This window comes from Microtus ochrogaster, chromosome 16 (genome assembly GCF_000317375.1).
Source record: "Microtus ochrogaster isolate Prairie Vole_2 chromosome 16, MicOch1.0, whole genome shotgun sequence".
Classification (NCBI taxonomy): Eukaryota; Metazoa; Chordata; class Mammalia; order Rodentia; family Cricetidae; genus Microtus; species Microtus ochrogaster.
The window spans coordinates 22,134,485-22,155,833 of NC_022018.1; the positions used below are offsets into that span (position 1 = coordinate 22,134,485).

Consider the following 21,349-nt stretch of genomic DNA (forward strand, 5'->3'; position numbering starts at 1 on the left):
AAACCTGTGAGCCCCAGAATCAGAGAGATTTGGCTCAAAGGGATAGGAGACCCTCTGCCTCCACAAATGTGCAAGGGAGTGCATTTTCCCACACATGTGCGCTTATACTCAGACACATACAAATAAACCAATAACAAAACACTAGAATTTTACAGCAAGTACAAACATTCCGAGTTCCCTCTTCTCTCAAATTCTATGCTCGTAGGAATGCCACTATAATGATACTACTAAACAAGAGAAAAAAGTGACATTAAACTAATGTACTGGGCTGGAGATGGCTCAGTGGCTAAGAGCACTTGCTGCTCTTGCACAGGGCCCAGATTCAGTTCCCAGCACCTATACAGCAGCTCATACCATCTGTAACTCCACTTCTATGGGAGCAGACACCGTTCTGACTTCCAGAGGTGCTACCCAAGTGTGGCATGCCTGTATATGTGCTAGCAAAATAGGAACATAAAACTAAATCTTTCATAAATGTTTAAAAAAATGATATGTGACTTGATTTTTATGGGATCTATCGCATAAAGATAGCTGGAAAGGTTATAGCAATATCCAAGCTGGTCGTCACAAGATTAGGTCTCTTCCATTAACCATTATTTAGCAAAACAGTCAGTCTGGGAGACATACAATTCCCATGTCTAAGAGAATGTATACAGAAAAAAATGCAAGAAAATGGACAGAGCTCAACAGTTAACAACAGACATGAAGTCAGTCTTGATTAGGGTCGTCATAAAGGGCTTTGAAGCTGGGTTGGGTCATCAGGCAAACACGAGTTAAATTCACAGTAGAACACTAAGTTAAAATGAAGGTGACAGAGACACTTCAGATGTGATCAGATGTAGAGAAACCAAACTCTCAAATCCCCAAAGCAGGCATGTGCACTAGTATAAGCTCCATGGGACTCCTTGAAAGGTCTCCTGGAGCTGAATGTTTAAGTACCTTGGTATAGTCTCTACAGAAATTTATATTCAACAAGAAATGCATACAAAGAGTTCATGCAAAGTGGAACAACTCCCACAAATCACAACTACATCAAAGAGTAAATACTAGAAACCTAAACTTCCACTGAACAAGTCAAACATAGGAAGTCAATCAAAGGATATGATCTCCAAATTGGGAAAACACATAAACACAAAACCAAGCAAATCTAGCTTAGCTGAGACTTACTTAACAAAGTACTCAACACTTTCTATCTGCTAAGTTTCATACCAACCGTAAGAGTCAAGTGTTATCTGTGCATTAAAGAGGACTAAACTCTTGTTCTACATCACCAAACAAGCGGTTTCCCTCCTTAGTCAGTGGGTGATTCCTTCTATCAGTAGCTTTCACAATGTATTAGTAAGCCGTCAACTGAGAGCCCACAACCAGAGCGTGTTTTTAAAGAAACACAAGGGCTGAAGATGCTCAGTTGGCAAAAGCACCTGATGTACAATCATGAGGACCCGAGTCTGAATTCCTAATACCCACACAGAAGCTGGACACACACAGTAATGAACCTGTAACTACAGCGCTCCTACAAAAGGATGGGAGCTGGAGAAGAACCCCAGAACCTGTGTGCCAGCTAGCCCAGAGCATGTAGAGGCAAACATGAGATCCAACTGCCTCAAACAAAGTAGAAGATGAGGACTGCCTGAGGTTGTCTTCTGAGATCTTCGCGGGCTGCAACATGTGTGCACACACCCACCCACCACCAACCACCACTACCACCACCAAAACACCAAAAAAATCAACAAAATCCAGACTAGGAACATATCCAACACGGCCAGGCAGTGCTTGTTCCTGTCCTATGCATGTGTGTCTATGATACTGGGCCTTGAAGCATTCACTATTTGCTGTGATTGTCAGAACCACTCCGATCTACAACTTCAACTCCTTCACCTTCACGGGACAGAAAGTCTCCGCCAAGCCCAGGCTGCAACACCCGTAGTCAGAACGTTTTCTGAGTCTTCAAAGGAGAGCACTCCCAGGCCAAAGGCAATTTGGTTTTGGCAGGTTGTAAAACTGCAGCTGCTAGCCTGTGGGAATGACTTAGCTGCCCTGCAGGAAGCTTAGTGAATGAAGCTGAGATCACTAAGTAACACCCAAAAAGAAAATGGAAACTCTGAAGCCAGAGCCACTGCTCTCCTTTGCGTGAAGGTATGCACTAAGCCTGGCCAATGAGGCGGGGCAGGGGTGGCTGACAGTGATTTCAGAGCAGGGCTTAGGGACAGGGAAGAAGCTAAACAAAGAGAAGTGGCCTAGTTAAAATACAGCCATAATCGGCGGGGCACGGATTAGTTCAAGCATGCTGGGTAAAGTACCCCAGTTTAAAATGTGGAAAATACACAAATAGTCAATGTTTTAATAGTAAACTATGTTGGCTATTGTCTAAACCCTTTTTTGTAACGAGCACAACTCCAGAATCTTGGCTGGGTTAGCTCCCACACAGCTGTCGCTGCTAGCCAGCCACACAGCCTCCCTAGCTATTCCGCACCACCAGAACTTGTTTGTAAAATTTCAAAAGACTTTGGGTTATTGTTAACCATTAAAGTTCCAGTGGTTAAAATTGAGTCAGTGCAACTGCAGAGCCTGGGATGAAAACCAGTTGCCACAGCAGTTTCCCAAAGTGACCCTCTGGAGACTGTGCTGGCCTCGGCGCTCCAGACAGCTGGAAACTCTTCCATCAACACACCGTGAGAAAGTGCTTCTCGGCTCAAGATTCCCAATATGATGCCATACCATAAATTTCCAGAGGATAAAGTTATGCTTTCAGGGGATTCGTGGGAGAAGACTGCAGCAGGGAGGCAGTACAATCCATTAAATTATCCGCTCAAGATGCCCAGACAGAAGAAACTTAAAGCTTAACTCGAGATTCCCTTTCAGTCAGGCCTCCCTTCTGTGGTGAGAGGCATTAGTGGGGCTGTGGGCCAGGAAAGGAACTAGACATGAATGTCCAAATCTAAGCCCCACGAAGACTGAGGGAAACCTATCTCATCTTTCCCAGGCTGTTGATTTCCAGAATTCCTTTTCAACAGCAATAACAAAGGTTTGCATCCTGAAATGATTTACTGAGGTCAAACTCCAGAGTGGTTCAAGTACTGAACTAGGTTAAAAAGTGCCAGAAGGAAGGGCTCCAAACTACAAGGCCTACCACTATGGGGCTACTTCCCAGTCCCTGCAGGCGTCATGACAGATTCCCCAGTTCTGTTAGTGACCTCTGCCTGCCTCCTTCTGCTCTCCCAGGACCTCACTCTCCCTCCTACAACATCTCAGCAAGGCCCCTGCTTTATTTCCTTAGTCCCCACCCCCAAACACTAAAATCACTGCTATTCTAGACTGCCCCCTACAGGCTGTTACAATGACAGAAAAAAAATCTGTCAGCTGAGTCTCCAATTACACCGCGTGACGGCAGAAAGCACTGTATAACTGTACTCTGGAACACTAACTTGTGGGTCTCTTCCCCAGCTGGTCACACACAGGACAATCTTCTCTTGATGCTGGGTAGTGGTTCCTCCACAAGGATCCCTCAAACTTGATCTTCAGAGAAAACAACGGACACTAATCTAAAGCAGCATACAACATCCAAAATAGTACATGAACTTTAATGCTTAAGTATAAAAATGGGCTCTGTGTTGGATGGCTTTACCTAGCCACAGGCCAAGTGTTCTGAACACATTTAAGACAGTCTAGATCAAGCTGATTAAGTTACGGACATGAAATGCATTTTCAATGGACTGTGTGTTCACCTATAAGATCAGGACTAATCCTACATTGAGTCAAGGAGCACCTGCATTCATCTCAAAAGAAAAAAGTGTTTTTATTAAATTTGAATACAGAAAATCCCAGTTCTTGTGAATGGAAGGATGGAGAGACAGGAAGAAATATAGTTAATTAGAACTGTGACTGTTTAAAAGGAAAAGTATATCTTTATTGTTTTAAAAAATCTGAAACAAAATATAGAGTATATGCAGAAGTAAAATTTCCATGACTTGAATGAAATATCATTTTCTACATATTCTAGGAGTATCTACATAGCTTCTTTAATTTCAGACATAAAAAACTTTTCTGAAAGCCACATATTTAAACATGCTTCCTTCCACCCAAACTCAGAAAGAGTAAAGTCACATCATAGTCCTGTAGAATACATACTCTCCTCTTAAAACAAAACAAAACAACAAAACCAAAACCAGCCCACAATGATCAAGTTTACGAAGTACTGAAGTCGCATGATACAGTTTCTTCTTCATGTGGAACATTAATAACAGAAAGGAAGACAACATAAAATCACCATGCTGTGACCTGACAGCGATAATAAATAAGTTATTATCCAGTAATAGTTATAATAAGGCATTATCCTGTAATATTCATAAAGACCTTCATAACAAAACCACATGTCACAGGTAGGGACTTGTTGCACATCTCATCAAGGTTTCCCATTGTCAAATAAATCCCCCAAAGTTCTACCCAATTTAATCATAAGAAAAGACTTCTACAGTGTGCGGGGGAGGGGAAGACGAGGACACTGATTCAAACCAAGACAGACACCTACCTCCCTGCAAGTAACTGGCAGAGACTGTCATATCTATGCACAGCCTTGGACCTCAAGAAGCCAAAAGTGGCTTTCACTCTTTCTAAAGAGGGACAGAATAAGCAACTGTGACTAAGCCACCTCCAGCAGCCTCAGGCTCCCATTCTCTGCAACTCTAAACCTGGACCTGGATGCAAGTAAAAACAGGAAAAACTTAATGATTCCACATTTACTACTTGCTGCTAATACAATCATTATTGTTGTTATCACACAAGTACATACTATCCCATCGTAGCCACAGGGCGGGGCCATATTGGCCCTTGGTCTACACTGATATAATATATGCCAGGCAGTAATGATCTCCTGTCCTCCCCCAGTCGCGGGCTCAGCACTTTACTTACACAATAATAACGTGAGGTGTGTACCCTCATCAGTGTCACAGAAGGAAGCCAAAGCCCGGCAAGATGAAAGCACTTGTCCACCGCTGTTGTTAGTGCATGGAGCTGAGAAGCTGCCAGTCCTCGTGTGGCCCCCCAACCTGTCACCTAACAACCCAGTCCTGCCAGCGCTGCAGCAGGGAGTGGGCACAATGACCAAAGGTTGACACTGTAATACCCAGAGCAAGTCCTCATTTGGTGTGATCGGACTGAGGACCGAGTGTGGCATGGCGAAGCCAGGACCTCCGCCCTCTTCGGCTTTCCCATCCGAAGGCTGCCACTCTCAGCTGACCCCAATGTCCATCTCCTCGCCTCACCCGGATGCGCTGGTGTTCGGACGTATGCTGATGGAATTTACTGTCTTTGCTTTCCAACCTTCTATCTATTAATCCTATCTGTCCAGAAAGATGACAAATACTAAAATGTACTCTGCTTAGAAACAAAAGCAAGTCTGAAACACAATAAAAAATAACACTTAACAGTAGCATTTACATTCTATTGCAAGATGACAAAAGTCCACAAAATATTTAAGAACTGTAAAGGAACATTTCAATGGTACCACACTTTTGTTGAAATACAAAAAAATATTTTCTATAAATACTACATAAGAGGAATATGTGGAAATCATGATAATTTACAGAAAGCTTAAACCTGACTTCAAATATTTCTAATTATCTAATGACACATTTTGGGTCCCGGGGAGAAAGGCCATTTCAAACCCCTTGCTGGCTGTTGTCTACACATCTACACTATGGATAACAGCTTTAGGACTTAAGTTTTCAACTGATTAAAATGAAAACAACACACATAAATGTGTTAGAAGTCTAATACCATATGAAAGCCAACACAGACTTGCATCCAATGGCGCTGTCCTGTGGAATTCTTCCTTTGCTGCTGTGGTAAGGCCAGAAGTCCACATGCTGCTTGCCTAGGCTTCTTGCTACACGCACATGTTATGTGCACAGCGTACATACATCTCATAGCGCATTATACTCCACACATTTTGATGGATCCGTAGGAAAGTGCTTTTGGCAAATTGTCATTAACCTCTTCAGTCCCTAAGAACATAAAATAAAGGTTCATTATGACATGAGTGAACTAATTCTACCTGCCTTTCTCTGTAGTACTTAGTCAATGTCCCTACTAAAATAAAGCATCGCCATCAATTCGATTCTGAAGGATTCCTAGATCAATGTTTATTCATAGGCACTGCTTATCATAACTGTCAATGAAGTATGATAGGCATTCTGAGTCGGGGTGGAGAGAAGCATGTTCAAGGATGTGGTTCTCTCAGAAAAGTTTTCCCCATCTCCAGAGTTAAAGAAGCTATAGAAACTACTGGGATAAATAAAAAATGACCTTGTCCATTCAAGTCATGGAAATTTTACATCTATATAACTACAATTTTTTGTTTGAAACTTTTTAAAACAAAAGAAATTAGGAGCAAAGAAACCTGGAAATAATACATTTTTCCATCTATATTTGAATAATGAACACTCAGACAAATGGAGTATTTACAGCAGTAAAAATGCACAACTCTACCACCTAACAATTCAGCCCTCCTCAGACAGGCTCTAAGAATTAAGCCCTAAGTGCCCAGGACAACCACTGCAGGAGATGTTTCTCTTTCAACTTATCCTTTGATCTGACCTTTTAAAATTCTTAGCTGGCCATCAGATTTTAGTAATTTTTCTTGGCTTTCTCATCCACTACTAGGTTAAAAAATGTTTTCCCAACCTGTATACAAATTCTTTGTATCCCTTACAAACAGGCCAAGGATAATGGCAGAAGCTTACAGCAAGCCACCATAGATCTCTCTAGAGAAGAATTTACAATCAGAAAATAATCTTACTAATTATTTAATCAATTTCCAAATTTCCCTGTTTGCAAGAAATGTTAAATGTCTTACTAAAATCTATATAACATTATTGGCTACTCATTAAAACAAGGACAAATAACAGCAGTGTTTAATTTTAATGATTCGTACTAACCCATACCAATTTTTTAACCAAATTATTTTAAGGCTTCTCACTTAAGTTCACAAAAATTAAAACCACGCAGTTCCCATCACAGTAAGAAAAATAATAAAACTTAGATCTAAAATAGTAGCACTGGCTATAAATGAACAGGTAGCACATTGCCTGGTATTTTAGGTTATATTCTTCTCAAATCCACCTTCTTCTCTCTAACTGACATGAAAGGACAGCTTTAAACAAGAGATTCATGACCCAGTGGGAAGAAACTACAGGGCACAGTTATATGAAATAGTAACAGAAGAAAACAGCTGGAAATCTAGGAAGAAAGCATTAAAATAGCATTGGATACCTAAAATTCCATTATTTAGAAATCTTAAACTCTAAATATTCAAACAACTTTATTTTTGCTTTTGTTTTTTTGTCTATAATTTTAGACAGGGTCAAACAAGTTCCCAGGCTGGTCTGGAGCTCACAACATGTTTACTGCTGAGCCCACACCAAGTAACTCTCATAAACTCACTGAAATCATCAAAAACAAACTGAATCAGTTTGTTCCTAGTAGAAACTGCTAACACAGATATCAACTACTGTGAACTGAGCTGTGATCTAATAGACTCAACATCTGAAACATGATGTTGAAACATTCTGAGTCTTTCCCAGATCCAAACATTGGCCATGTTGAGCTCACTAAGAATCAATGTGGAGAGGTTCTCTTTCCACTGATTCCTATGATAAAGAGGCTTCCCAGCAGTGGGAAGGAGAGCACGTAATTTACTTTGCTCCTCATATTTCTCCCACTAGCCAGATATCTGTTTTAGGATAAAGAACTTCAGTTCCATATGATGTGGGATTCCCCTCTGTATGCTATGACTATGTTTTACCATTGGTTAAAAAAGAAGTTGCTTTGGCCTATGGCAGGACAGAATATAGTTAGGCAGGAAAACTAAACAGAATGCAGGGAGAAAGAAGGCAGAGTCAGGCAGACGCCATTTGCTGCCCAAGAAGCAGGATGTGAGATAACAAACCACAAGTCTCGTGGTAAAACATAAAATAACAGAAATGGATTAATTTAAGATGCAAGAGCTAACTAGGAATACACATGAGCTGTTGGCCAGAAGGTGTTATAATTAATGTAGTTTGTGTGATTATTCGGGTCTGGATGGCCAGGAAACAAAAGCACTGTCTCCTTTTAAATCCATACTCCCAACTTCCCCTACTGTTGAGCTCTAATCATAAGTGTGCAAAATTTGAACTGCAGCTATGGAAACACACATGGTATCACTGATTTGGCATCTCTAAGTGTCCTGACAGAATAGATGGAAGAAAGGTGCAGTGAGGAGAGATGAGACACAAGGGCTTCAGTCTGCAGCCAAGTATGTCATCAACTGTTCTGAACAGGAGTCAGGGAACGTTCCCTAACTAGAGCTTCAGACAAGCTGCTCCACGGAGACACATTTATGAGGTGCCTTTACACTCAAGAGTCTAAGAACAGGCACAGTCAAGAGCCCTAAGCAGGGACACTACTATAAATCCTTGTAATAAGGATTGATAGGCTAGCATGGATTTTTAACAGTGTGCCATTCTCAGGACATGGTTTGGGTTTTGTTTTTGTTTTTCCCAAATGGAAACAAGTCTTTTCAGCTAGAGTCCCTTAGCTTACCGTTTCACAGTGCTGTGGGTGGATAAGCAGGACAACAGTGTAACTCATCATACAAGCAAACAGCTAAGAGCCATTGATATTTTAACCGACTTCTAAAAACACAGGGTCTCGTTTGACAGCCCTGGGCACAAATTTGTAATCCTTCTGCCTCAGCCTCCTGTGGACGGATATCTCTACAGTCATATGTGTAATCCTTCTGCCTCAGCCTCCTGTGGACTGATATCTCTATAGTCATACGTGCCACCTGACTTTAAATTCTTATGAAAACATATTTATCTGAACAGCCGTTTTAAGTATTCTTTACTGTATATCAAGCACTATGCTAAACTCTGGAAAAACAAAAACAAAAAACAAGCCAGGAGAAAAACAAGAAAACCCCACCCCAAGTAATAAGGTAAGAAGACAAGATCCATCCATCCAACAGCAGTAAGAGCTGTGGACACAGTGAGGGCTGTTTGTGGCTGGACTTTCCACTCTGACATTAAGAGAACTAATATCATACTGAGCAACATAAGCTGCATTCTAACTACAACAGTGTAGGTGCTGAAGAGAATCAAAGGCAACAAGGACAAACTCAGAGGAGACACTGCAAAAATTCACAGAAGAGAGGTTACTGGTTGTCCAAATGGCCCCTAGAAGAGGACAGTCCCCAGACCTTTCAATATAGAATCATTGAGATTTCAAAGTAGGAAGTTTATAAATTGTGACAGAAAGAGAAAAGGACAATCCTGGGGTCTGAGTTCATGTTGTGTAAAATAGCACAGATGGGCCATAAATTTAAAGTATTCGCCAGCCTCACTCCTTCCTACCCCCAACTCCAGGGCACAGAGGCAAACACTTCCATACCACTTTCTCCTTGAGGATCACCTACTGCCTCTTGACTGTGAAATTAGGAGGATTTAATGGGCTTATGTCATGCCCACTGGCCCATGCATGTATACACACTACATATTTTCTTACCCATCCTCCCTAAATCACAGTTATCAGAAATGTCACACATGCGTCCTTTAGTGGTATTATGATGACCACTCCTTTTGTAGGTCTGTTCCCCTTTAAAGTTCATCGCTTCCATTTTGTGCTGGGATCGTCCAGTCCCTCTGTTCCATTCTGTTCCCTGTCATGTACTGCAACTGCCAGGACATCCCTCACCTTCAGCCTTGGAATTCCTCTCACCTTGCTCTACGCTTGATTGCAATTCCTGGATTGTGTGGTTTGTTTCCCTCATTTTAGTGGAGGCTATCCTCAGACAGAAGTAGCACATTACCTATCCTCAGACAGAAGTAGCACATTACCTATCCTCAGACAGAAGTAGCACACTACCAACAGAGGGAAGACAGTCCAGCTCAAACCTAACCCCATGTCTTACTAGCATGGGATTGAGAACATGCCTGTCTGTCTCAGGGCCGCACGTGTCAAAGACAAATGGCAGTATCATCCTCGTTCTGTTGCCTTCTGGAAGCACTGTGAAAACTGTAATTAAGACTTCAGGGCTCTATGTCAAAGGTCACATTTGTGAAGCCTTGCCTGCCAGAAATGTCATTACCCTAACTCCACCTGACTGAGAATTCAGGAAACTGAGCTGGAATTCACTTCCTTTATAATTGAAGGGACTTCACTCCACCCTAGTTTAGGCACTCCTCACGGAAAGAGGCACAGTGAGACTAACTCCTGAAATGCTGTGAGTGATCTGCTTTGCTCCAATCTGGGGGAGATTTCACTCATATGGCCGTCAGGTATTTATTGTGGAGGTTGATCTGGCCTATTTCCTCTCAAGCCTGTGGTTGAAGCTGAGATCTGGTGGGGTAAACACCTACTGTTTCCTACCATCTGAGCTGCTGAAAGCAGCACTGCACACTGCAGTTTATATCAGCATGCCAGTGTTCCATGGTATTAAAGGGCAGCACTGTGTAAAATGCCAGTGTGTTTTCTTCTGAAAATGCAGTGTAAAATACACCACCGGAAAGTACCGCATGGGTGGGAGGTTCTTACCGTGCAACAACTTGCCACTTAAAAATTACCTCAGCCAAGACTTGACTGTAAATGTGTCATGTATAATCTGAGTACTAACATATGAAGAATACTCACCAATAACTATACTGTGGTGTATACAATGTGTAAGTCAAGCTGTGATCACCTACCGGAGGAATGAAAGTTCATATTATACTAATTTTGGCACAAGATGAGCATATTGGAAATATATAAATAATATAAATATATAAAATGTTCCACAAGGGTGGGCAATGCTATTACAGATAAAATAGCCAAAACCTGAGATAAAATGTTGAGATACCAAAAAATTCATGAATTTAAGATTACTGAAAACTTGCCAACAGGGTCTTTAGGACATGTGTGATGGCAAGAGCTTTCTAGGATGACCATCTGTGTGACGAGTGCAGGAAGGATACCAACAGGAAGCAGAGCAAAAACTTGAACTGATAATCTAATGGGCAGGTCCAAGGACTTCACAAAGGGTTAGCAGAGCTCAGGGCCAACAAGGGGATAGTACAAGACCCTACAGTTGGCAATCTTGAGACTGTGGCCAGGTCATACTCTAAAAAGGCAAGAGAAGAGACACAGCCACTTGTTTGTGTGTTTGGAGACAGCCACTTGGGGGAAGCAAAGGCCTGAGGCAGAGGGATGCAGCAGGAACTCTGTAGAGAAAACACATCTGAAACTTGTCCCACTACAAAATAACCCCAGTTCCTTCAAACCTGCCCCATGGAAGCCCCAGGGAGAAGGAACCGGCCAGTGCTCACAGAGCAAGGTAGGAGGCCATCTGGGAGGAGGACTACAGAGGAGGTGCTGTTACTTTTCTTCTCGGCCTCCTTCTGTCTTTTCATCAACACTGCCAGAAGGCCTCTAGAAATGACCAAATTATAGTCTCTAAATAATCAAGTTTCTATAATTTGTGTAAAAGAAGCTTTTTCCAAATCTGGTCCAAAGGTTTCCTCTGTATTTGGAGGAATGAACCATTCTGGAAGTTACCACCAGCAATCTAAACCTAACAAGCAGACTTAGGTGAGCTAATAAGCTACACAGCTTTTGTTTGATCTGCCCGGTGAGAAAACTCCCCGTGGTGTATTTAATCTTGTGAAGAACAGAGCACTTCAAACAGCATCCACAGTTTACAGAGGATGGAGTCAGACTCAGCAAACGCCTCCTGGATTGTTCTCCACATTTCCTAAAACATGTTATGCTAGTATTTCAAATAAAAATAAGAATCATCTCACACATTCTAAGTTTCCATTTATATGACGTTCAGTCACAGGCGAAACTAGGAAAGACTTTTAAATCAAGAGTAGCACTAACTAGGGGGTTGGAGAGATGGCGTAGTGGTTAAGAGGACCCATGGGGCTACTCTTGCAGAGGGCCCATTTTTGGATCCTAGTATCCACATGACAGCTCACAATTGGAACTCATAGACATAAATTATAAATAAATAAATCTTTTAAAAAGAAGAGCAGCACTGACTGATGGGAAGAGGGGACCAGGTACAAGGCATGAAGGAATGGGCTGAACGTTCTAGGAACATTCTGGACCCAATCTTAATTTTTTGTTTATCTGGGTTTTTTGTTTTGTTTTGTTTTTCGAGAAAGGGTTTCTCTATTTAACAACTCTGGCTGTCCTGGAACTCACTCTGTAGACAAGGCTGGCCTTGAGCTGTCAATCTTAATTTTTAATAAGGTACATTATCCAGAATCACTGGGCTGTAGGATTAAGGTTATATATTTTAAACAATACAGCATTTCTTGAGGTGTATTTTAAAAGAAGTAATTATCAAATGATTTTGCATGGTCTCCTTATCAATATCTTCATGCAGAAAAAAATGGATTATACATTTGCCAGGGGTCACAAACTGATCTATAAAACCACCTTATTCTTAACACTGTCTCCGAAATGCAGCCTTTGGCTGCTGGTGAAGTTCACAGGAAGCACAAACCTAAGATACTTAGTAACTGATCCTAAAAAAAAATAAAATAAAGGTTTGTCACACCATGATTTGAACTTCAGGCAACACCCTGATTTTTTTGTTGTTGTTGTTTTGTTTTGTTTTTCGAGACAGGATTTCTCTGTAGCTTTGGGGCATGTCCTGGAACTAGCTCTAGTAGACCAGGCTGGCCTTGAACTCAAAGAGATCAGCCTGCCTCTGCCTCCTGAATGCTGGGATTAAAGGCATGTTTTTTATTTATGAGTGCTTTGTCTGCAGGTATGTCTGCATGCCAGAAGAGGGCATCAGATCCCATTACAGATGGTAGGGAGCCAGCATGTAGTTGCTGGGAATTGGAATCAGGACCTTAGGAAGAACAGTCAGTGTTTTTTAACCACTGAGCAATCTCTCCAGCCCACATCCCCTTTTAAATTTTATTTGTATAGTAGTTTTACTTAAGTGCCACGACAACAAACCTAAAAGTTTTCCCAGAGGAACTATCTTAAACAACGAAAGAACCAAAGAATATTGTTACAAAGAAAGGTTGGAAGAAGAACAGGTCATTACACAGCTTTAAAATAAACCAGAAATCTTCTTAAATAAATAATATATACACATAGATATAGATACAGAAAGCTGTATATAGAGATAGATGTGTATGTGTATATATATTTAAAAAGAAAAGAAGTCTAGGAGGAAGCAGAAACCACACCATTGTCTACAACAAGAAATGCTGTCTTTAAAATTATTTAACTGTATGAACTTTTAAGCATCATAATGAGCATGACTAGCAAATTTAATCCTTAGAAATTATATTTAATTGTCAAAGGAAAAAAAAACACTCTTTTTTAACTCAAAGCTTTTGCCTTTACTATAGTCATCGGTGGTTATTAAGAAATGAAAATGAAGCCAGTGCGATGTTCAGCAGGCAAGGGCACTGAACATTGCAGCCAAGTCTAATGGCCTGAGTTAGACCCCTGGAACCCACATAAAGGCAGAAGGAAAGAATACTCTGACCTTTAAAGGGCACCACTGCACATGCCACCCACCCCACATACATACACACAATAAAAGCATAATGTCATTCTAAAACTTAAAGAATAAAAATGTCCTTGAATTTACCCAAGTGTATTTGAACTCTGTAAACTGCAAAATTCACAGTGGGGAGTCAGGTTGAAATGTCTTTAAATGCTAATGTACGCGAATAAGGCATAAAGTATGCCACAAAATTAACATTCAGCACTTGGAACTAAAATACAAACAAAGATAATTCATGAATATGGTAATAACTGTGCTCTGGCACCTCATCTGAATCACTTTATGCTTTTAAGCAAATTTTAAGTAAACTTCCAAAGCTCATCTTCAAGTTTAAGAACTGCCACCCGGCAAGTTGTTGCACACAATCTGGGATTTGTGACAGTTTGCCAAAGCTAGATAGAGTTGATTTTGTTTTTTATTCACATAGAGTTTTCAGAAAAGTTTAGCTCAGTGCAAACAAGTTTGTATGAGGCATGCATAACTTCAAGAAAACTATAAATACTTCAGACTTGATAAAACATAATTAAAAAATATTTTCATATGCCACTTAGATATAATGACACAGACTGAAACAAGACTTCACTTTCCATATCTTCTTAGATGAGCATACACTAAATCCACATTGCAAGTCCCATTATTATAAATAACACTCTAAATTCGTTGTCTTCGCTAAACTCCCAAGTTTTCTCTTATGAACTCATTTGATGTATTTTTTAAAAAGCAAGCGGGATATGGTTCATATCAATAACTCAAGCACTCAGGAAGTGGAGGTAGTGTGTTTGAAGCTGGCCTGGACTACACAAAGCAAAGCAAATTCAAACAGTTTTATTTCAGTGTTAAAAAAAGCTAAAAGCATAATGATTTCCCTTCTTTCCATCATGTATCAAAGTCACTGGTGTCATTCACCATGAAGCTGTCATAAATGCAAGTGCTCATCAGCACCGAACTTCCCTCCATCCTCCTGTGTACGCCCTACTCACTGTGCGCACGTCCCCTTGTGTGGGGCTGTAGTCTCACACTTCCAGCTACCTTTAGTCAACGGTTATCATGGCTTCTTTCACAGGATCAGCAGAAGCTCAACAGTAGCCTTCACCATTTACTCACCATGACATCGAATAAATCACCAACCTCACCTCATCTTCTTTTTTTTTCTTATATCATTTCTTTTTTTTAATTTATTTATTTAATTAAGGATTTCTGCCTCCTCCCCGCCACCTCACCTCATCTTCTTATGCAGAAACGATACTTCACATTATCCCAGAGGGCAGAGTACCACACTGTTTCCAGGGAGGCCATGATCACATAACTTTCAGTACAGAATATGGTTACAACTGTTCCTTTTATAATCAGTTACTAACAACCTCCCTCTTCTGCTCCTCCTCCAATTATAAACTATCTCTCCTACTTCCTCCTATGTATTCTGTTTCTCTGAGACATATCTCCCCCCTGTCCTTTATTCCAAGCTGGCTCAGAACATGACTATCCCAACTCCACCTATTGAGTGCTGGGGTTACAGCTGTATGTCTCCATGTCTAGCTTGTGTTGTTAATTTCTTACTCAGCCTAATTAATAAACTGAATTTTATCATAGTTGAAATATGTATGTGGGCTGTGCAGTAGTATATGTAGGGTTCAGTATTATCTAATGTTTCAGGTATCCACAGGAGGCTGTTGAACACACTCCACACAAATAAGGGAACTAACATAATCCTTTTCTTACATTTTAGATTTTAGGTTTGGAGAATTAATGTTAGAGCAGGGCCTTCAAGATGGCTTGATAAAAGCAATTGCTGTGCAAGTCCGATGACCTGAGCTCTGTTCTCAGAACCCACACAAATGCAGAGAGAACTAACTCCACAAAGTTGTCCTCTGACCTCTACAGGCATGCCACGGCACGTGTGTGCGCATACACTCACACTCACACCCATACTCACAAATAACTTTAAAAAAAAAAAAAGATTGTCAGAGCAAATCTTGTCCCTTAAAGCTGCTTACCTGAATGTATTTTCGCTGGGTTTCATCGTTTAAAACATGTGCAACATGCTTGGAAAAAATCTTTTCCCTGCCAGTTCTGGCATGGATACCAACCATAGTGACACCAATAGGCCAAGGAGCATTCCCAATGGCCATCTGCAGGTACGCATCATTCGCCTGGAAATCAGAGAGACAAAAAACATATAATCTTTATTTCAAGTATTGCATAGCCCTTCCTGGCATACTTTTTATCTACCTCCTGATGAAAATATTGTGTTCCATTACTCAAATCAAGACATTCAAGCATGGGATGACTTACTGCCCTGCCCAGAAATACAAAATGCCTGTGGAAAGAGAAGCCAATGCTAAGCATGCAAGAAAAACAAACAACCCTTTCAAGCCTTTGTGCACTGGAAAGTAATGCATTTCAGACTGGAATAGCAGGCAGCTGAGTTGACACGCTAACAGAAACTCTGTTTTAGATCCAGTCTTCACCGATGTGGCTGGAAGGCAGACAAAAGTAGCTAGCCTTTCACCATCCACCTGCAGTGACACAGCACAGCACAGAGCACTATGGGGCTCTGGAAGCAGTATGTATGGACGGGGGTGCTCTATCTGCTGGGATGGATAAACAGACAGGACACAGGTTTACAAGTCAAACGGCTGAAGCATGGTTAGCATGAGAACAGCATTTTTTCACTTTGATCCCCAAATTCCCCACCCCAAGTCTCCCACCTGCCAAGAGCCTTAAAACAAAAGCTATGAAAAGTCAAGACAGAAACCAGTAAGACAAATGGCTTGATTTTACAGTCAGGTCTGCTAGCTGTGAGAAAGGAGGGGAAAACAGAACAAAGAGCAAGTAACTTCTAAAAGATCTCCAAGGACTTCAAGAAGGCTTCAGATATCCTATCAAAATTCCAACTGTGTGGTGTGTAAAGTGGGTGAAAACACAGCACCACAGTGAACTGGGAGATCACCATGCACCCTAGAGAGAGCGGCAACCTGTTCTGCGACGCATTTTAGAGTTTAATTTTATAGAGAATTCTGCTTTTTTTTTAATTACTGGCTCTCATGTGTAACTTCAAAACAGGTCTTTTAACTAATAAATCTTCCAATTTTCAGTTTCTCTGAAATTTCAAAGAGAATTTTCCAGCACATTATTAAAACTGGTTCTTTCTGTCATTTATACAAAACAAGGTCTCACCTGGTTTTGATATACACCATGAGAATAAAATAATGGAAAATGTATCGACATTACAATGTTTTCTGTCATCATGGAGGCCCTGGCCATGTGTTACCATGCAGTCATTCTTATTAAATATCATGGAACTGGGAGGGGGAATATGATCAAAATATGTATGAAACTCTCAAAGAACTAAAATTTTAAAAAGACACGCAATTAACAGGAACTAAGAATGAAATAGAAATGTTTTCACTGAAACAACTGGCTTCATTAAGAGTAAAATCACTTCAGTAAGCCAATGCTCTCATCCAGAAAACAGCAGCCCTCCCCCCCTCACCCGAGAACGCCAGCAGCCCCGTCTTCCCTCTCTAGCGCTCCAGGATCACTGCTATTCAAAGAAACCTTCGCTCTAGGCTTTTTGGGAGGCTCAGCCATTAGCAGCCTGTCCTCACTATTGTCTCATGGGTAGCCAGAGCCCTTCTCTCCCTTCTACCAACTAACGTCCCTCCAGCGTCCCCTTCCAAACCCTCTTCAAAAGTCCTGGACTCTAGGGTGCTTTCCCCAGCATCTACCCCAGAAGCAGTCACAAGTGAAAACCCTGGAGTGAATGAGAGCGGCCCTCCCCAGCAGGCCTCTGCACTACCACAGTGTTGTAAGGGTGGAGACGAGTCTGGGCAGCCTTCCAGGCACATTTCCCACAGAAACGACTACAAAGCACAGGTGAAGTCCGCTGACTCAGCAGTACGGTAGTCCAGCTATATTACAGATTAAGTGGGCTTCTGTGGCAGTCTGAAGAGCCTTGTTCCTAGGGGAGGATTCATTCCATGCCATAATCAACTATTTATACACGGAAATTTAATCCCACCATAAAAGAACACTGCCTGTGTACAGCACATGCTCTGAGGAACCTTTTAACCCAGTTTTGCAATGACTAAGAAAATACAGTTGTGGTTTGAAGTTTGTTACTCAATGCCAAGAGAAGAAAAAGGCTTTTTTCCTACTAGCTTGCTTCAGACTCATTCTTAAATGTACTATGCACGATCTTTCCCATTCCAAATACCCATTACATTATGACATAACTTAGATAATGGTCACAACAGCTGCAACACACAGTCTAAGAATTTACCTTTACATACTCTCTCTGCAACATGAACTTTATAATATCTGTTATTGATTCTTTAATATCAGCAGGAAGATTCTGAAAAAGAAAAAACATAACTAGTTTTGGAAGCTACTAAATGTAGTGAAAACTACTTACTCTAAATCTATATACTGATTAAATAAAGAAAAACAAGCTGGGTGGTGGCACTGCACGCCTTCATTCCCAGTACCCGGAAGTAGAGGAAGTGGATCTCTGTAAATTTGAGGCCGGCCTGGTCTATAAGAACTAGTTCCAGGACAGCTAGGACTGTTACACAGAGAAACCCTGTCTTGAAAAACCAAAAAAGAAAAAAGACAATCATGTGCTAATGAAGTACTTTCCAGAAGCCTCACCCTTTTCCGGAGCTTCCTGAAGAGCGGCCTGAGGTAGGACTCGGTCTGCTTCTGGGTAGCACTGTTCAGTTTGCCCTGCACGCTGCGTTTCACATAATCCTCTCTGGCATTCAATTCTTTAGCCCAAACGCCAAGAAGAAACTGTTGACAGAAAAAGTTAAGGCTGCAACGCCACCCAGTGGTTTGGGTAGAATAGCTCCCTAACAGAGCGAAGGTATACAATCACTCTTTGAAGACGATCCCGCTGATTAAATTGTCATCAAGTAAGATTTAATTAACAGCTGTTTGACGTGTTTCAAAGTAGAAACACCCCCAGTTCATATATCACAACATGTGAAGATGGTCCGTTTCTTCAAAAGAGAGCCGTCGAATTCCTTAACACTGTATTTCACTTGTACTCACTACACATAGTTCAACTGACCTAGATGTATCATCTATACCTGCGTTTCTCAACCAGGGGGTCTCAACAGGGGTTTATCAGGTATTTATGATTCATAATAGCAACAAAATTAAAGTTATGAAGTAGTAACAAAAATAATTTTACAGTTGGGGTCAACACAACATGAGGTTACATCATTAGGAAGGCTGAGAACCATAGATCTATATTATACACATTTTGGTATTTGATCAATATTTGAAGTATGTTATATATTACTTGGACTTTCTACCTACAGAAAACAGAAAGTTCAACTAAAAAAGCCCACCAACACACCCAACTAATGGTAAAGGAAGAAAAAAAAGGAACAAACATAAAACTATGATCCACACTTCTCACCCTGGAAAGCAGCCCCAGGCTTGGGCTTAGCTGCATTCTCTTTACAGAGCAGGTGACAGTGAAGGTGATGCATTCAGACATGAGGACAGACCATCAAAGAGGAAAGCTGCGCGCTGCTGCCCACACTGTCTAGTTCTATACTGTGTCCTAAGTATATTCTAGAACCTGGACAACTAAAATGTTGTATTCAAAACATAAGTACCTTAGCTGGGTAGTTACGGCACACACCTTTAATCAACCACTTGGGAGGCAGAGGCAGGAGGATTCCCTTGAATTCCAGGCCAGCCTGGTCTACAGAACAAGTTCCAGAACTGTTGTGGAATAATCCTCTTATATACTATAAAGATTTGTCACTCAAATTGACTTAATAAAACGCGGACTGGCCAGTAGTCAGGCAGGAAGCATAGGCAGGGCGACCAAATTAAAGATGACAGGAGGGGCTGGAGAGATGGCTCAGCGGTTAAGAGCATTGCCTGCTCTTCCAAAGGTCCTGAGTTCAATTCCCAACAACCACATGGTGGCTCACAACCATCTGTAATGAGGTTGGGTGCCCTCTTCCAGCCTGTAGGTATACATGCAGACAGAATATTGTATATTGTATATATAATAAGTAAATAAATAAATATTTAAAAACAGGAAAGAGAAGGGCAGAGTCAGGAGACACAGGCTGGATGCAGAGGGAGCAAGATGGGAACGCCATAATGAGAAAGGGTACTGCCACATGGCAGAGCAAAAATAAGGAATATGGGTTAACTTAAAATGTAAGAGCTAGTTAATAATAAGTCTGAGCTAGTGGGTCAAGCATTTATAAATAATATTAAGCCTCTGTGCGGTATTTGGGAAGCGGCTGCCCATCACTTGGGACTGAGCAGTTGAGACAGAAAACTTGCGCCAACAAAGAACAGTCAGGACTACACAGAGAAACCTTGTCTTGAAAAAAAAAACATAAATACTTTAATAACAAACTAAGTAAAATAAAAATGTAAATACAAATAAAAACACTCTTTGCATTAAATCTCCCGGTATGTGAACAAATATTTAAATGGATTTAGGATTTGACCACACTCTACCTAGATAACTACAAAGAAATGCTGACAGCAAGTACAGAACTAGTAAGTCAGCAAAAATAAGCAACTAGACACAGAACTCAAGAAATGAACCTTGCTGAAACATTAAATCTGTTTACCTTTGCATTGTCAATGCCCTTCCCCCACCCTCCCATAATAGCCACTGGATCACCTCGGTGGCACTTCTCTCTAGGGTACTTACAGGGGACAGGAGACCTCACTCTACTGCAGAGATCATTTTACGACTTTGAAGGAAAGTACCATAAAGAAGGTAAACACTCATTAACCACTGTATAGATAGCGAGAGAGGCTCCAGCGGCACAGCCAATTAGCGCCAGGTACTTACACAACAAGTACAAATGTTGACAGTTACCCTGCCTGAAATATATCCTCAAATGTAAGACTGCTTCTTACATGTCCACAGTGCATTCCTTCCCTAAGTACATACCTTTAGGAACTTGGTGATGATGTCCATGTCCTTATGATCGTCACCTTTCCCTAAGGACTCCCCCAGGGCCTGAAGAGAAAGAATAATTGTTCTGCTCACTACCACAGAGCCGTTTTTCAGAGGTGTATGAGAGTGTGTGCATGACCAACAACAGATTAAAAGAGGCTTATCACACATATTGGTCAATTTTTATTTTAGAATTTGTTGAAACTTATAGACAAGTCATGCCCAAAAAAACCTGCTGCATGTTTCTATTTGGAGACTGTGCTGCCTTTTATGAATTGGAAAGATAAGAAGAGTCAGCAAGAAGGCTCAGTGGGTAAAGGCAACAGGTGTCTGACGAGGCAAGCCTGACAACCTGAGTTCAAGTCTCAGAACCCAATAAAGGTGGACAGAGAGAATCCAGTCCACACCACACAGTGGCAGGTGACCCCTGCCAAACATGCACACACCATATATGCCCACAATGATAGTTCAAAACATCGTAAAGGCTTTCATTATTTTTTGCTACGTATCTCTGTTTGGATATGTGCATGAGAGCAGGTGTTCACAGAGACCAGAGCTCAACAAGGGTGCTGGGAACCACACTTGCAAGAGCAGTGCACAGTATTCTTAACAGCTGAGCCACCTTGCTGGCCCCAATTTTGTAAATTTAATATAAAATATCAGTGACTGTTAACAGATATGGGCATTTTTCCCAGGCAGGTAAAAATGGCCTAACGTCAGATTGTGCTGGTAGTGACAACACCCTGTGGATGTGGATTATAAGCCACTCAATTATATACTTTATTTGGGTAAACTGTATAGGCTGCAAATATCTTAAGATTGGGAAGGAGGGAAGGAGCCTGACTGACAGTGATTGC

General features: G+C 41.2%; 1 protein-coding gene across 2 annotated transcripts in view; it reads right to left on the reverse strand.

Annotated features, from left to right (window-relative positions):
* Positions 1-3,802: 3,802 nt before the first annotated feature.
* Prpf18 (pre-mRNA processing factor 18) overlaps positions 3,803-21,349 on the reverse strand; it is a 33,354-nt gene continuing 15,807 nt past the window's right edge. For both annotated transcript variants that reach the window (XM_005354847.3, XM_026783067.1), the window contains 5 exons: positions 20,487-20,555; positions 18,197-18,337; positions 17,829-17,900; positions 15,541-15,696; positions 3,803-6,002 (listed from right to left, as the gene is read on the reverse strand). In XM_005354847.3, the coding sequence (XP_005354904.1) occupies positions 5,922-6,002; positions 15,541-15,696; positions 17,829-17,900; positions 18,197-18,337; positions 20,487-20,555 (519 nt within the window). In that variant the 3' untranslated portion in view covers positions 3,803-5,921. The remainder of the gene's footprint in view (positions 6,003-15,540; positions 15,697-17,828; positions 17,901-18,196; positions 18,338-20,486; positions 20,556-21,349) is intronic.